This window comes from Solea senegalensis, linkage group LG3, assembly GCF_019176455.1.
Source record: "Solea senegalensis isolate Sse05_10M linkage group LG3, IFAPA_SoseM_1, whole genome shotgun sequence".
NCBI classification, from domain to species: domain Eukaryota; kingdom Metazoa; phylum Chordata; class Actinopteri; order Pleuronectiformes; family Soleidae; genus Solea; species Solea senegalensis.
This window is the reverse complement of record NC_058023.1, coordinates 20,891,421-20,908,384: the sequence shown is the minus strand read 5'-3', so window position 1 is coordinate 20,908,384 and position 16,964 is coordinate 20,891,421. Positions and strand designations below refer to the sequence as shown.

Genomic DNA, 16,964 nt, shown 5'->3' with positions numbered 1-16,964 from the left:
ATGGTAGCAATTATCATCAGGGTGAGCATGGCTCAAAACAAACAAAACAATCTATAACCCAACCTAACTTCCCTATCAAAAGTAAAGAAAATAAAATACAGGTTTCTGACCTGACTCCCTATAAAATAAACAGGAGAAAAGGAGCTTTAAAGAAAAGAGCTACCCACCCTTACCACTACCTGCATTACTGGACCCAAAAGCTTCAACAATAAATACAAATACCACTAGACAGAACAAAGCCATGGTGCTGTTGGGAGTAGGGCCAAGAGAAGAGCTCAAGCGGCGGCCATTTTATACTCCTCCCAATCTTCCTTCTCCAATCAGCAGTCAGTACCTGCACCTAAGAAAAGAGACACCAAGGGTAGTAGCACCACCCTCAGGCAGGGAGGAACAACAGCAGAACAGGCAAACTCAAATATATTATGACCCAGGGTCATAACACTATGCTGATGTTCTTGGTGGTTTTCCTGTCCTCCAACCCTCTGATGCCAAGGAGCCTGCGTACGCTGTGCAGAGGCTGCCATGCAAACCCCTAGCAGACCACCTCAGTAGGATCACAGCGGGCCCTCCACCCATTGCTTCTGCAGATCTCACCAAGCTCCTGGTATTTTGCCTTTACCGTTTGTGGGCCTCCTCAATTTGGTCTTCCCAGGGGACTGTGAGTTCCAACAGCATAACCTGCTTGGATGAGTCAGATGTTAAAACCAAGTCCAGCCAAAGTGTTGTTGAGGCAATGTAGTCTGGAAACTTCAGCTGTCTCCAAAAATCAACCTGTAGCTGCCAATCATGAGGCAACGTTAGTAACCCTGTTGAAGGTCCTCAGCTGGTCTGGAGGCTTCTCTCCTGGTAATATTGTGCCTGGCTGGGAGCTGGTGTCTGGCCTGCTGTATCCCGGTGCAGACAGCATCGGCTACTGCTTTCAAGACCTGGTTGTGGTGCCAAGTAAATCTCCCCTCTCCCAAGGCTCTGGGGCAGAAACTCAAGATGTGTTCCATTCTGCCTGACACAGAGGGCAAGCTGGAGTTTCTGCAAGACCCCAGCTATGCAGGTTGGATGGGCTTTGCAGGACACTGACCAGCACATTTTGTAACTGTACATAGATACAAAATTCACACATCATGTACTCTACTTTGTGATTTATATTTCTAGCAACTTTTATCCAAGATTTTCATTTTTTACAGAATATGCAAGTTGAAATCACAAAGAAGCCTCTGCATGCTTCAAATCACAGTATTTGGGGTATTGGGGGCCAAACAGCTGACAAACGCATTACAAAAGAACTAAATTGTGGAAGTTACAGCGCAAATCTTTGGCTGTACTTCTTAACAAACACAGAAGCTTCTAACCATGCAGATGCCGATCTTCACTTCTGCTGTGCTATGGAAATGCTATGGAAGAAAAAGTCGCAACATGTAGCCACAAACTTTCTCCAGAGTTTATGTACAACAAATGGATGGATTCTTTAGCAGCCGAAAGAGAGTGGCAGGACATGAGACATAATTGGACACCTTGAGGCTAACATACATACAGTAGTTACTTCTGAGATGATGACATGGTGCCTGCAATGAAAAGAAAGCACCCAGCACCACTTTTTAACCTCTACTCTTCCTATGGAGTGAGTTTTCATTAATGTTGTTAATCTACGTCACGTTAGTGTTCATTAGAAGTCACAGGGAAAAACATGTTTTTTCTTGCTAGACGCTATCTTTTAATAATCCCCTTTGCATTTCAGAATGTTATGTGGTTTATTTGTTAGTAGCTAGCTTACTATTCTCATTTTAAAAAGCAAATGATACGTACATCGAAATTTCTGTTTGATCAGATAATTGTATTATAAACTGTAAGGAGCATGTGAGCATCTGCTATTAATATGAATAACAAACCAACCTGACGTGCTTGAATAATTTGTGAATGACACAGCTTTGGGCATGAAGTATTGACTGCTATGCTAATGATTTAGCAACTAGCTGAGAGTTAGCACATCATCAGCTCATTTAGCAACATACTGATCCATACACAGTGCACCACAGAGCCACTTAAATGTATTTTATTTTATATTAGAAATATGTATCTATCTTTGATCCTTCTAACTCTTAAGTATATTACCTTTCTTGTTTTTCATTTTTATGAAATGTATATTCATATTTAATTTTATTTTTCTCTGGGACCTCTGCTTTGAACTTGGGGTCCCAAGACCTGCTATTGATAACCTTTGTTCAAACTACTACAATAGTTTCTCAACCTGTGGGCTAACATATCAGATATCAGATGTTACTGACAGCTAGACCAGGAGGGGGGTTGGACTATGTAAATGTGATGATACTGTCATTTGGCTCCCAGAAGATGTAAATCTTTGAGGATAAAATTCTCCCTAAACCAGTTTGAGTAGTGCCTACATTCAAAAGGCCACATCTTCTTCTTCTTTTGTGTTAGACGTTGTTGGAAAGCTTAGAACTCACACTTTCAGAAACTGTAAATAACTCAAAATGCCCCATCTGGAGACTCGTTTCTGGTTTTCCCATGGCTGGGCACAATTTTGTCATTCACCCATTTACATGCTCCAACCTGGGCTTAAGTGTCTTGCTCAGGGACACATATACAGTAGACTAGCAGGGTGAGAAGTTGAACCCACAACTTTACATTTGAAAGACAACTCGCCCTACCAATGAGCCAACATGGCTCAACCATTTGTTCTCACTTTTTCGGTCGTCGGGCTTCCTTTTTTCCCCTCATAAAACAAATTTCTTGCAATTTGTAAATTATACTGTATGTTGATTGATGTCAATCATCGGTGTTGAACGTGTTGCTACTTGATGGAGAGGGGCAGACCTGACGCCACTCCATGCGCACCGGTTTTGCGCACCACTCCGCAAAGCTGCAACATTCCTGTGGCCAAAATTCGGTACCAGAGGACCCAGATGACACGAGCCAGGAGACTGGTGCTGCGTCACCAGCAGCAGCACCTGCTCCTGCTGCAAATAAAACACCATGCTTCGTTCAATGAGAAAATGTATTTCGGGCTGGGTCGGGATCGGGTGGAAAATTCATGCTGGTATATCAGGCCGGGTTGGGTTCGGGTGTAAAGACCCGCGGGCTGGGTCGAGTTGGTCTGTAATTTTCAGGCCCCTTGAGAACTCTACCATGCACTACTTAACCTGCTGGTTATACACAGGTGTGAAGTGGCTATAAGCATGTCCACTAGATGGAATTAATTTTTCATTCATTTAAAAAATACAAATCTTTATTATGGCTCTTTACTTTGCCTATTGGTTTAAAATCAATTGTTGAGGTTTGTGCTTCTACGTGTACAAAGAACTAAAAAGAAAAAATATTAAAATAAGTCATCAAAGACCATTCAGAAAAGGCCTTGCCTCTCAGATGAACAAATAGTTGACATAGAGTGGGAGGGAATCTACAGTTTGAAAAGCTATATAAAGCAGTGATAACACACTTCTACATGCAGACACTTGGGTGATGGAGATCTCAGCTCTCTTTATTGGCCTGAGATTAGCTCTGGGTTTGTTTGAGCTGAACTCAGCTCTTGTCTTCAATGGTTCTCAGGTTGGTCTGAAAGAAAGGTCTGGGCTCACAGTGCTCAGGTCTGGTGCCAGGATCAGTAATGTGAAATGTAAGCTGCTGGGCAAAGCTCATCTACCTGCTTTCTCTATGGACGGTGACTATATTATCGGTGGTGTTTTCTCCATACACTACTCCCTGCACACTGTGAAGCATAACTACACCTCTACACCTGAGCCACTGAGGTGCACAGGCAGGTCAGTAAGAGGGAGAAGTGGGGGATTAACGCGGAACAGACTGTGTGAGGACTGTGTGTTTGTTTTCTGTGCTGAAAATCATGTTACTAAATAATACTGAAAACATTATTGAGAAGCAAAATTAAATGATTATGCTGCACACATTTGGAACAAACTCCCAGAGAGAGAAGTGCAGGTCTGCAGTAGCTCAAAAGCTATTTAACCTTTTCTAAATGACTCATATATTGCATTGTCTCATGTCACTTTTTCAATTTGTGATGATGTGAAGTCATGACACTAAATTAATTTATATATGAATTCTGAATGACAATTGATTGCTGTTTTTAATGGTGTACTTTCTATGTAAACTATGATTATGCAGTATCAACACTCGTGAATTGCAATTCTCTCGATCAATGGTCTTTGCTATCAATGAGATCAACAACAGCACAGATCTCCTGCCAGGCATCAGGCTCGGTTACCAGATATATGACTCTTGCGCTGCAGTGCCCATGGCAGTGCATTTGGCATTCCAGCTTTCTAACGGTGTGGATCTGGAGATTAACACCAGTGAACACTGCTCACAATCTGGTACAGTGATAGCCATCGTTGGTGATTCTGGTTCCACACCATCCATCAGCATGTCGCGCATCTTTGGGCCCTTTAATATTCCTCAAGTAAATACATGGATTGTGTAGTAAATTCTTTGTTCAAAACTTTTTTGTATTCATTTTAATCATTTTTAATAAATACACAATTGTGTTTTTTCTGCAGGTGAGCCACTTTGCTACTTGTGCCTGCTTATCCAATAAGCAGCAGTACCCAAGCTTCTTCAGAACAATTCCCAGTGACCAGTACCAGGCAAAAGCACTGGCTAAGATGGTGAAACACTTTGGCTGGACATGGATAGGTGCTGTCCATTCAGATTCTGACTATGGCAATAATGGCATGGCATCTTTCCTGGAAGCAGCGCACAAAGAGGGAATCTGTGTCGAATATTCTGAATCATTCTTTCGGACCCATCCACTTAGCAAGATCCAGAGAGTGGCTGATGTTATTCGCAGGTTTGTACATCATTGTTGTTCATTTCTTGTATTACCACTGTCTGCACAAAACTTAAAATCAAATATTAACATATATGTATATATATATATATATATATATACATATATATGTGTGTGTATTATGATGATTACAAACATTTTTTAACCATGTTTATTGCTCTTTGGCTAATGTTAAATAATTAACCACACAATACTGATATGTAATTCATTTTTGTAACAATATTTACATTCATAAATTGTCATAATGGTCTTTCCAGGTCAACAGCTATGGTTGTTGTGGCTTTTGCATCCCCTGGAGACATGAGTCTCCTGTTTGAGGAGCTGTCGCAGAAACATTTGTCTCCTCGTCAGTGGATAGGCAGTGAGGCCTGGGTAACTGACCCAGACATGCTGAGGTTCACTTTCTGTGCAGGAACCATGGGATTTGCAATTGAGAAATCTGTCATCCCTGGTCTGAGAGACTTCCTGATGGATCTGCCACCCAATAAAGTGGCTGAGTCTCCAGTGCTGACTGAATTCTGGGAGAATGAATTCAACTGCAAGCTGGGCAAAAGTCAATACAGTGGTAAATCTCTAGTTATTGGAATGAAGACTGCACATATAAACACCACTGTCTTGGAAAAAAAAGATTTCATCATCATTCATTGTAATCCTAAAACATTGACAGACTTCTGGCCACCAAGCTAAATTCAAAAAAGTGCATTTACTAGTATGAAGGGAAACAATGACGGAGATGTGTGTATTCTGCACACAATAAACTAGATCATATCAGCTCATGTGTAAAGTAACTAAGAAGTCCAATTTGGTACAGATTTGTTAAATAAGGTTTAAAATATAAAAACGAACAAAGTGAAATAGCTTGTCATGTCATTGAAAAGCAATGCTGTTGTATTGGCTAAAAAACATGTTTCTTGTTGCTGTGTTTTTAGAGTCAAGTGTCAGCAGTGAGAAGAGTCAGTGTGATGGTACTGAAAACATTCAGACTCTCCAGATCCCGTACACTGACACATCTCAGCTGCGAAATACTAACATGGTGTACAAGGCCGTCTATGCAATAGCACATGCCATTCACAACTCAGTGTGTCAGAAAACAAATTCTAGAGCTCAGTGCGACAGTCTCACCAAAATAGGCTCCACACAGGTCAGTGATAAAGATACTTATGGTACTTTTCTTTTATGAGATGAACACATTAACTTTACATGTTTACTTCCTTTATCTCACTTTAATGTCACAGGTTCTGACAGAGCTGAAAAAAGTCAGTTTTTCTCAAAATGGTTATGAAGTGTCATTTGATGCCAATGGGGATCCTGTGGCCACATATGACCTGGTCAACTGGCAACAGAGTCAGAGTGGCAGTGTTGAGTTGGTGACAGTGGGGCATTACAATGCATCACTGCCAGTTGGCCAGGAATTCAGCATCAACAGAAACCTCACCTGGGTGGGGGGTAGCACACAAGTGAGGAGCAATAATTCAACATCTATCGGCTGTGCATCAAGGGCAGATCTGTGTGTGAGTTTGTCCGTATCTCTGTGACAGGTGCCATCATCAGTGTGTACTGACAGTTGTCCTCCAGGAACTCGTAAAGTCTTACAGAAAGGGAAACCTATCTGCTGTTATGATTGTGTTCCATGTCCTGTGGGAGAAATCAGCAATTCTACAGGTAAAATGAGATGTTTCAGAAGCAGCATAAAAAATATGACTGCTTTAAGCTTTTGGTCCAGACGGCCAGCAAAATTTTGAATGCATGTCAAATGCATGTGTTTGAAAGTTGCACCACAAATGTGGGTATGGCTACACCATTACCACTGCAACCCATGCAGACAAGTTAATCATGTCTGGATAGATCAATCAGATTTGATCCCCTATAATTAGTGTGGACAATCTATCTTAAAAGGTCTGATTTTGAACGAATTCTAATTTGTCGTCTGAACTTTCCAGATTCATCAGACTGCTTCCCTTGCCCAAGGGAGTTCTGGTCTAATGCAGAAAGAAGCACATGTTTCCCAAAACCAGTAGAGTTTCTTTCCTTTGACGAGGTTCTAGGAATCATCCTGGCTGCATTCTCCGTTGGTGGTGCCTGTCTGGCCATTATTACAGCAGCAGTGTTCTTTCATCACAGAACTTCGCCCATTGTCAGGGCTAATAACTCTGAACTGAGCTTCCTGCTGCTCTTCTCACTGGCTCTGTGTTTCTTATGTTCATTAACATTTATAGGAACACCCTCTGAGTGGTCCTGTATGCTGCGTCACACAGCGTTTGGAATCACCTTTGTCCTGTGCATCTCTTGTGTTCTTGGGAAAACTATGGTGGTGCTAATGGCCTTCAAAGCTACACTTCCGGGTAGTAATGCCATGAAGTGGTTTGGTCCTCTACAGCAAAGAATGACAGTAGTGACCTTTACATTTATTCAAGTTTTAATATGTACTATCTGGTTGGCTGTTAGCCCCCCTTTTCCACTAAAAAACCTGACCACATACAAAGAGAAGATTATCCTGGAGTGTGCTTTAGGTTCAGCTCTTGGGTTCTGGGCAGTTCTTGGGTACATTGGCCTATTGGCCATCTTTTGTTTCGTGTTAGCTGTTGTGGCTCGAAAACTACCTGACAATTTTAATGAAGCCAAGCTCATCACCTTCAGCATGTTGATATTCTGTGCAGTCTGGATCACATTTATCCCAGCTTATGTCAGCTCACCTGGTAAATTTACTGTGGCTGTGGAGATATTTGCCATCCTGGCCTCCAGTTTTGGACTAATTCTGTGTATTTTTGCTCCAAAGTGTTTCATCATATTGTTTCGGCCAGAGAAGAACACCAAGAAACAATTAATGAACAAAAACTAATTCTAGTGTATCTAAGGTTAGGATGTAGTTAAAGAGAAAAGACAAAAGCATTGGCATATTGACATTAACTGCTTTTCACGTGAACATTTTGTGAATGTATTCTTATTTTTTTCAGAAATTAAAAAAAAGGAACATGTAGTGCTGTACATGAAAAATAAATTAAATGAACAACAACCTGTTCACATTTAATAATTAAAAGAAAGTGCCACACTGAAGGCAATGCACACTCTTTAGGGAATGTTGGACCTGATGATGTTATCTGGTATTTCAGCAGAATCCCATGTGATCTGGTTGGATGATGTAAGGGTTTGAGTGACATCACTTGCCACACACACACACACACTGACGATCTACACTTTTTGGTAACACAAGCAATTACAATTGAAACACACTAAGATAACAAACCATGTGTCTGATAAATAAATATTAAAAAGATACAAACAGATACAGATACAAACAAAGTTGTATACAATGAAATACAGTGTGAACTGATCTGAAAGGATTGTTTGAAAAGTTGGTAAAAATACTGGTCGTACTACTATGCACTGTGATATTCTGCAACCCACTCCTCGACTAGATTAGATTAGATGTTCTCTCGGTTTTTAAAGTGCTCCCAGACAAACACATGATATATTTAACTGCAACTTGACTTGTCATTTCAAATAGGACAATAACAATTGTCAAAACAAACTGAACACATTATGAAGAAAAATGTCTGAAAGTGGATTTATTGACTGTTTAGTGTTGACATCAGGAAATCGCACAAACCGAGACAGTTCAGCTCAGGATTCAGTGTCTTTGTTATAGTTTTTCCTGGACCTTGAGCTTTAAGTTTGAGTTTTTAGTAGTGTGTTGAAAACAGTTTGGGTCTTATAAATGTATCATATTTGCCTCACATTGAATATAATCCTGGTCCTCAGTTGAACATTGTTCTAGTTAAAACACAATAACTGTTTAAGGAAACACCATCTGTGTAGATGGGCAGCTTGCACACTTTATCAGAAAATAACCCAGGGTCATTGGGTGTTTCCGGCCTTTGATTTTCCAACACCTTCACCTGGACGACCCAGCTGGGGATTATCAGCCCCTGGCTTGTGTGTAGCAGCATGCTACACCATGGATTTTGATCCACAACCACATGGAAGTACTAGGGGAACCGTGCCTAACAGGAAACGTTGCTCCCCTCTTTGCCCACTCCCAAAGACAACCAAGGCCAAAAGGCTGGAGCTCACAAACAATCATTTATTATAATACTCCAAAAAGACCATGGTAGCAATTATCATCAGGGTGAGCATGGCTCAAAACAAACAAAACAATCTATAACCCAACCTAACTTCCCTATCAAAAGTAAAGAAAATAAAATACAGGTTTCTGACCTGACTCCCTATAAAATAAACAGGAGAAAAGGAGCTTTAAAGAAAAGAGCTACCCACCCTTACCACTACCTGCATTACTGGACCCAAAAGCTTCAACAATAAATACAAATACCACTAGATAGAACAAAGCCATGGTGCTGTTGGGAGTAGGGCCAAGAGAAGAGCTCAAGCGGCAGCCATTTTATACTCCTCCCAATCTTCCTTCTCCAATCAGCAGTCAGTACCTGCACCTAAGAAAAGAGACACCAAGGGTAGTAGCACCACCCTCAGGCAGGGAGGAACAACAGCAGAACAGGCAAACTCAAATATATTATGACCCAGGGTCATAACACTATGCTGATGTTCTTGGTGGTTTTCCTGTCCTCCAACCCTCTGATGCCAAGGAGCCTGCGTACGCTGTGCAGAGGCTGCCATGCAAATCCCCAGCAGACCACCTCAGTAGGATCACAGCGGGCCCTCCACCCATTGCTTCTGCAGACCTCACCAAGCTCCTGGTATTTTGCCTTTACCGTTTGTGGGCCTCCTCAATTTGGTCTTCCCAGGGGACTGTGAGTTCCAACAGCATAACCTGCTTGGATGAGTCAGATGTTAAAACCAAGTCCAGCCAAAGTGTTGTTGAGGCAATGTAGTCTGGAAACTTCAGCTGTCTCCAAAAATCAACCTGTAGCTGCCAATCATGAGGCAACGTTAGTAACCCTGTTGAAGGTCCTCAGCTGGTCTGGAGGCTTCTCTCCTGGTAATATTGTGCCTGGCTGGGAGCTGGTGTCTGGCCTGCTGTATCCCGGTGCAGACAGCATCGGCTACTGCTTTCAAGACCTGGTTGTGGTGCCAAGTAAATCTCCCCTCTCCCAAGGATCTGGGGCAGAAACTCAACATGTGTTCCATTCTGCTTGACACAGAGGGCAAGCTGGAGTTTCTGCAAGACCCCAGCTATGCAGGTTGGATGGGCTTGGCAGGACACTGACCAGCGCATTTTGTAACAGTACATAGATACAAAATTCACACATCATGTACTTTACTTTGTGATTTATATTTCTAGCAACTTTTATCCAAGATTTTCATTTTTTACAGAATATGCAAGTTGAAATCACAAAGAAGCCACTGCATGCTTCAAATCACAGTATTTGGGGTATTGGGGGCCAATCAGCTGCACATCACAGAGGAAACACGTGGCTACTTTATATGCAGCCAATCCTGTGAAGTATTATTATTGTTACTGCTACTTTGAGAAGGTAGGGTTTGTTTTCACCGTTGAATGAAGATGGACAAGGACAAACGCATTACAAAAGAACTAAATCGTGGAAGTTACAGCGCAAATCTTTGGCTGTACTTCTTAACAAACACAGAAGCTTCTGACCATGCAGATACCGATCTTCACTTCTGCTATGCTATGGAAATGCTACGGGAGAAAAAGTCGCAACATGTAGCCACAAACTTTCTCCAGAGTTTATGTACAACAAACGGATGGATTCTTTAGCAGCCGAAAGAGAGTGGCAGGACATGAGACATAATTGGACACCTTGAGGCTAACATACATACAGTAGTTACTTCTGAGATGATGACATGGTGCCTGCAATGAAAAGAAAGCACCCAGCACCACTTAATAACCTCTACTCTTCCTATAGAGTGAGTTTTCATTAATGTCGTTAATCTACGTCACGTTAGTGTTCATTAGAAGTCACAGGGAAAACATGTTTTTTCTTGCTAGACGCTATCTTTTAATAATCCCCTTTGCATTTCAGAATGTTATGTGGCTTACATTGTTATTAGCTAGCTTACTATTCTCCTTTTAAAATGGAAATGATACGTACATCGAAATTTCTGTTTGATCAGATAATTGTATTATAAACTGTAAGGAGCATGTTAGCATCTGCTATTAATATGAATAACAAACCAACCTGACGTGCTTGAATAATTTGTGAATGACACAGCTTTGGGCATGAAGTATTAACTGCTATGCTAATGATTTAGCAACTAGCTGAGAGTTAGCACATCATCAGCTCATTCAGCAACATACTGATCCATACACAGTACACCACAGAGCCACTTAAATGTATTTTATTTTATATTAGAAATATGTATCTATCTTTGATTCTTCTAACTTTTAAGTATATTACCTTTCTTGTTTTTCATTTTTATGAAATGTATATTCATATTTAATTTTATTTTTCTCTGGGAACGTCTGGGACCCCTGCGTTGAACTTGGGGTCCCAAGACGTGCTATTGATAACCATTGTTCAAACTACTACAATAGTTTCTCAACCTGTGGGCTAACAGATATCAGATGTTACTGACAGCTAGACCAGGAGGGGGGTTGGACTATGTAAATGTGATGATACTGTCATTTGGCTCCCAGAAGATGTAAATCTTTGAGGATAAAATTCTCCCTAAACCAGTTTGAGTAGTGCCTACATTCAAAAGGCCACATCTTCTTCTTCTTTTGTGTTAGACGTTGTTGGAAAGCTTAGAAATCACACTTTCAGAAACTGTAAATAACTCAAAATGCCCCATCTGGAGACTCGTTTCTGGTTTTCCCATGGCTGGGCACAATTTTGTCATTCACCCATTTACACGCTCCAACCTGGGCTTAAGTGTCTTGCTCAAGGACACATATACAGTAGACTAGCAGGGTGAGAAGTTGAACCCACAACTTTACAGTTGAAAGACAACTCGCCCTACCGCTGAGCCAACACGGCTCAACCATTTGTTCTCACTTTTTCAGTTGTCAGGCTTCCTTTTTTCCCCTCACAAAACAAATTTCTTGCAATTTGTAAATTATATGTTGATTGATGTCAATCATCGGTGTTGAACGCATTGCTACTTGATGGAGAGGGGCAGACCTGACGCCACTCCATGCGCACCGGTTTTACGTGACCCGTGGGCTGGGTCGAGTTGGGTTGTAATTTTCAGGCCCCTTGAGAACTCTACCATGCACTACTTAACCTGCTGGTTATACACAGGTGTGAAGTGGCTATAAGCATGTCCACTAGATGGAATTAATTTTTCATTCATTTAAAAAATACAAATCTTTATTATGGCTGTTTACTTTGCCTATTGGTTTAAAATCAATTGTTGAGGTTTGTGCTTCTACGTGTACAAAGAACTAAAAAGAAAAAATATTAAAATAAGTCATCAAAGACCATTCAGTAAAGGCCTTGCCTCTCAGATGAACAAATAGTTGACATAGAGTGGGAGGGAATCTACAGTTTGAAAAGCTATATAAAGCAGTGATAACACACTTCTACATGCAGACACAGGTGATGGAGATCTCAGCTCTCTTTATTGGCCTGAGATTAGCTCTGGGTGTGTTTGAACTGAACTCAGCTGTTGTCTTCAATGGTTCTCAGGTTGGTCTGAAACAAAGGTCTGGGCTCACACAGCCCAGGTCTGGTGCCGGGATCAGTACTGTGAAATGTAAGCTGCTGGGGAAAGCTCATCTACCTGCTTTCTCTATGGACGGTGACTATATTATTGGTGGTGTTTTCTCCATACACTACTCCCTGCACACAGTGAAGCATAACTACACCTCTACACCTGAGCCACTGAGGTGCACAGGGAGGTCAGTAAGGGGGACGAGTGGGGATAAAATGAGTGTGCAAAGCTGTGTGGGGAGAGAAATGTTTTTCATATGCTTGAAAATTGATACTTTTTATTAAGTTTTATTTGACTGATTATAATCTTGAAAAAGACTTCTGTGAATTCTGAATGACAGTGAATTGCTGTAATTAATGGTGTGTTTTCTGTGTAAACTGTGATCTAATGATAATTTCAACCAGTAACATACATGTCTTTGTGCAGTTTCGACTCTCGTGAATTGCGATTCTCTCGATCAATGGTCTTTGCTATCGATGAGATCAACAACAGCACAGATCTCCTGCCAGGCATCAGGCTCGGTTACCAGATATATGACTCGTGCGCTGCAGTGCCCATGGCAGTGCATTTGGCATTCCAGCTTTCTAACGGTGAGGACCTGGAGGTTAACACCAGTGACCACTGCTCACAATCTGGTACAGTGATAGCCATCGTGGGTGAGTCTGGTTCCACACCATCCATCAGCATGTCGCGCGTCTTTGGGCCCTTTAATATTCCTCAAGTAAATACATGGATTGTGTAGTAAAATATTTGTTCAAAAATATTTATGCTTTTATCTTATTAATTTTAAATCATTACACAATTTTGTTTTGCTGTAGGTGAGCCACTTTGCTACGTGTGCCTGCTTGTCCAATAAGCAGCAGTACCCAAGCTTCTTCAGAACAATTCCCAGTGACCACTACCAGGCAAAAGCACTGGCGAAGATGGTAAAGCACTTTGGCTGGACATGGATAGGTGCTGTCCATTCAGATTCTGACTATGGCAATAATGGCATGGCTTCTTTCTTGGAAGCAGCGCACAAAGAGGGAATCTGTGTCGAATATTCTGAATCATTCTATCGGACCCACCCACTTAGCAAGATCCAGAAAGTGGCTGATGTTATTCGCAGGTTTATATATATATATACATATATATATATACATATATATTATGATTTTTTGATCATAACACCATCATCACACCAAAACACATCCATTATCTAATATTAAATCACACATAACTGATATGTAATTTTTTTTTTTAATTTGTAGTTTTTTATAATTTGTACTTTAATAAATTGTCGTTATTGTCTTTCCAGGTCAACAGCTATGGTTATTGTGGCTTTTGCAGCCCCAGGAGACATGAGGCTCCTGTTTGAGGAGCTGTTGCAGAAACCTTCGCCTCCTCGTCAGTGGATAGGCAGTGAGGCCTGGGTAACTGACCCAGACATGCTGAGGTTCACTTTCTTTGCTGGAGCCATTGGAATCGGCATCGAAAGATCTGTCATTCCTGGTCTGAGAGACTTCCTGATGGATCTGCCTCCCAATAAAGTGGCTGCGTCTCCAGTGCTGACTGAATTCTGGGAGAATGAATTCAACTGCAAGCTGGGCAAAGGTAAATACAGAGGTGACACTAACAGTTGGATCCTCCTGGTTATGATGTGTTTACATAATCATACTTCTTTAATATCAAACTCCAGATTATTTTTTAAATGGATATTTATAGTTATTGGAATGGGAATAATGAATGTTTTATCTCTACTCGAGAAATGTATCACCACTGTCTTGACCAAACAAGCAAAATTTCACAAATGTAGTCTTAAAAACATGGACAGACTTCTGGCCACCAAGCTAAATTAAAAAAGTGCGTTAACTAGTATGAAGGGAAACAATGACAGACATTTGTGTATTCTGAACACAATAAACTGGGTTACATCAGCTCATGTTTAAAGTAAAATAACAACAAGTGCAATTTGGTACAGATTTGGGAAATATATATATATATATATATATATATATATATATATATATATATATATATATATATATATATATATATATATATATATATATACATATATATATACATATATATATATAAAGAACAAAATAAAATAGCATATTATTGCATAGAAAAGGTAAATTCAGCATATTTCACAACACTAAATAGAAACACAGTAGTAATAATAAAGCAATGCTGCTAAAAAACATGTTTCTTGTTGCTGTGTTTTTAGAGTCAAGTGTCAGCAGTGAGAAGAGTCAGTGTGATGGAACTGAAAACATTCAGACTCTCCAGAGCCCGTACACTGACACGTCCCAGCTTCGAATCACTAACATGGTGTACAAGGCCGTCTATGCAATAGCACATGCCATTCACAACTCAGTGTGTCAGAAAACAAATTCTACAGCTCAGTGCGACAGACTCACCAAAATAGGCTCCACACAGGTCAGTGATAATGCTGCTTATGGTACTTTTCTTTTGTAAGATGAACACATTAACTTTACATGTTTACTTACATTATCTCACTTTAATGTCACAGGTTCTGACTCAGCTGAAAAAAGTCAGTTTTTCTCAAAATGGTTATGAAGTGTCATTTGATGCCAATGGGGATCCTGTGGCCACATATGACCTGGTCAACTGGCAACAGAGTCAGAGTGGCAGTGTTAAGTTGGTGACAGTGGGGCATTACAATGCATCACTGCCAGTTGGCCAGGAATTCAGCATCAACAAAAACCTCACCTGGGTGGGGGGTAGCACACAAGTGAGGAGCAATAATTCAACATCTATCGGCTGTGCATCAAGGGCAGATCTGTGTGTGAGTTTGTCTGTATCTCTGTGACAGGTGCCATCATCAGTGTGTACTGACAGTTGTCCTCCAGGAACTCGTAAAGTCTTACAGAAAGGGAAACCCATCTGCTGTTATGATTGTGTTCCATGTCCTGAGGGAGAAATCAGCAATTCTACAGGTAAAATTAGATGTTTTAGAAGCAGCATAAAAATATGACTGCTTTAAGTCTTTGGCCTTAAAGAAGACCGTCAGAAAAATTCTGAATGCATGTCGAGTTGTGTTTGAAAGTTGCACCACAAATGCTACACCATTACCAATCCAACCCGTGTAGACAAGTGGATCATGTCTGGACAGATCAATCAGATTTGATCCCCAACAATTAACAGTGTGGACAGTCTACCTTAAAATGTCTGATTTTGAAAGAATTCTGATTTGCCGTCCGAACTCTTTTTTCCAGATTCATCAGACTGCTTCCCTTGCCCAAGGGAGTTCTGGTCTAATGCAGAAAGAAGCACATGTTTCCCAAAACCAGTGGAGTTTCTTTCCTTTGACGAGGTCCTCGGAATCATCCTGGCTGTATTCTCCGTTGGCGGTGCCTGTCTGGCCATTATTACAGCAGCAGTGTTCTTTCATCACAGGACTTCACCGATTGTCAGGGCTAATAACTCTGAACTGAGCTTCCTGCTGCTCTTCTCACTGGCTCTGTGTTTCTTATGTTCATTAACATTTATAGGAACACCCTCTGAGTGGTCCTGTATGCTGCGTCACACAGCGTTTGGAATCACCTTTGTCCTGTGCATCTCTTGTGTTCTTGGGAAAACTATGGTGGTGCTAATGGCCTTCAAAGCTACACTTCCTGGTAGTAATGTCATGAAGTGGTTTGGTCCTCTACAGCAAAGAATGACAGTAGTGTCCTTCACATTTATTCAAGTTTTAATATGTACTATCTGGTTGGCTGTTAGCCCCCCTTTTCCACTAAAAAACCTGACCACATACAAAGAGAAGATTATCCTGGAGTGTGCTTTAGGTTCAGCTCTTGGGTTCTGGGCAGTTCTTGGGTACATTGGCCTATTGGCCGTCTTTTGTTTCGTGTTAGCTGTCCTGGCTCGAAAACTACCTGACAATTTTAACGAAGCCAAGCTCATCACCTTCAGCATGTTGATATTCTGTGCAGTCTGGATCACATTTATCCCAGCTTACGTCAGCTCACCTGGTAAATTTACTGTGGCTGTGGAGATATTTGCCATCCTGGCCTCCAGTTTTGGACTATTTTTATGTATTTTTGCTCCAAAGTGTTTCATCATATTGTTTCGGCCAGAGAAGAACACCAAGAAACAATTAATGAACAAAAATCAATCCTAGTGCATCTAAGGTTAGGAAAAAGTGAAAGAAAGAAAATAAACATACAAAATGTCCTTTTTAATTAGTACAAAATGACAAATAAAGCCAAATATGTGGCGGTGGTGGTTATAAGCAACAAAAAATGTGAGAGTTGTTTTTAAATGTATAAAATAAAACTCAAACATGAGGGTTGTACCATATTACAATTAAAAAACATCTGGTAACATCAGTTATTATCGTTACTTTGTATGTATAGTTTATCTGTCCAGATGAACAGATCAACAAAGACAAACATCAGCAGACAAACCAATGACCATCCAAGGCAAACAGACCAACAAAAACAGGCCACATCTGCCGTTTACTGTTTTTGTGACATCACAATTTAAATCACCAATGAAATGAAGTCCTAAGGAATAAAGTTTTATATAATCCACACCATGACTTTCAGAGACT

The 16,964-nt window shown here is 40.8% G+C and overlaps 2 protein-coding genes across 3 annotated transcripts; both read left to right on the top strand.

Annotated features, from left to right (window-relative positions):
- The first annotated feature begins 3,394 nt into the window (after window positions 1-3,394).
- On the top strand, window positions 3,395-7,803 carry LOC122766742 (extracellular calcium-sensing receptor-like). 2 transcript variants are annotated; one of them, XM_044021888.1, is made up of 8 exons: window positions 3,395-3,773; window positions 4,135-4,429; window positions 4,527-4,816; window positions 5,074-5,381; window positions 5,746-5,957; window positions 6,052-6,273; window positions 6,355-6,478; window positions 6,757-7,803. In XM_044021888.1, the coding sequence occupies exons 1-8, from the start codon at window positions 3,475-3,477 to the stop codon at window positions 7,653-7,655; spliced, it is 2,649 nt and encodes an 882-aa protein (XP_043877823.1). In that variant the 5' UTR covers window positions 3,395-3,474; the 3' UTR covers window positions 7,656-7,803. The 2 variants fall into 2 exon arrangements, with proteins under 2 accessions (XP_043877823.1, XP_043877824.1); XM_044021889.1 differs by having other exon boundaries at window positions 3,756-3,773; window positions 4,260-4,429.
- Window positions 7,804-12,116: 4,313 nt separating this feature from the next.
- LOC122766633 (extracellular calcium-sensing receptor-like) lies at window positions 12,117-16,944 on the top strand. Its single transcript, XM_044021659.1, has 8 exons — window positions 12,117-12,590; window positions 12,830-13,124; window positions 13,222-13,511; window positions 13,701-13,996; window positions 14,616-14,827; window positions 14,922-15,143; window positions 15,225-15,348; window positions 15,628-16,944. Exons 1-8 carry the CDS (start codon window positions 12,277-12,279, stop codon window positions 16,530-16,532), a joined length of 2,658 nt encoding a protein of 885 aa, XP_043877594.1. The 5' UTR covers window positions 12,117-12,276; the 3' UTR covers window positions 16,533-16,944.
- Window positions 16,945-16,964: the final 20 nt, after the last annotated feature.

What these genes read in the sequence shown, in the direction of transcription:
- LOC122766742 (XM_044021888.1), top strand. Translation starts at nt 3,475, where the DNA reads ATGGAGATCTCAGCTCTCTTTATTGGCCTGAGATTAGCTCTGGGTTTG. An exon ending in GGGCAAAAGTCAATACAGTG is followed by an intron (nt 5,382 to 5,745) that starts GTAAATCTCTAG and finishes CTGTGTTTTTAG; the next exon opens with AGTCAAGTGTCAGCAGTGAG. An exon ending in AGAAATCAGCAATTCTACAG is followed by an intron (nt 6,479 to 6,756) that starts GTAAAATGAGAT and finishes TGAACTTTCCAG; the next exon opens with ATTCATCAGACTGCTTCCCT.
- LOC122766633 (XM_044021659.1), top strand. Translation starts at nt 12,277, where the DNA reads ATGCAGACACAGGTGATGGAGATCTCAGCTCTCTTTATTGGCCTGAGA. An exon ending in GGCCCTTTAATATTCCTCAA is followed by an intron (nt 13,125 to 13,221) that starts GTAAATACATGG and finishes GTTTTGCTGTAG; the next exon opens with GTGAGCCACTTTGCTACGTG. An exon ending in CCAAAATAGGCTCCACACAG is followed by an intron (nt 14,828 to 14,921) that starts GTCAGTGATAAT and finishes TTAATGTCACAG; the next exon opens with GTTCTGACTCAGCTGAAAAA.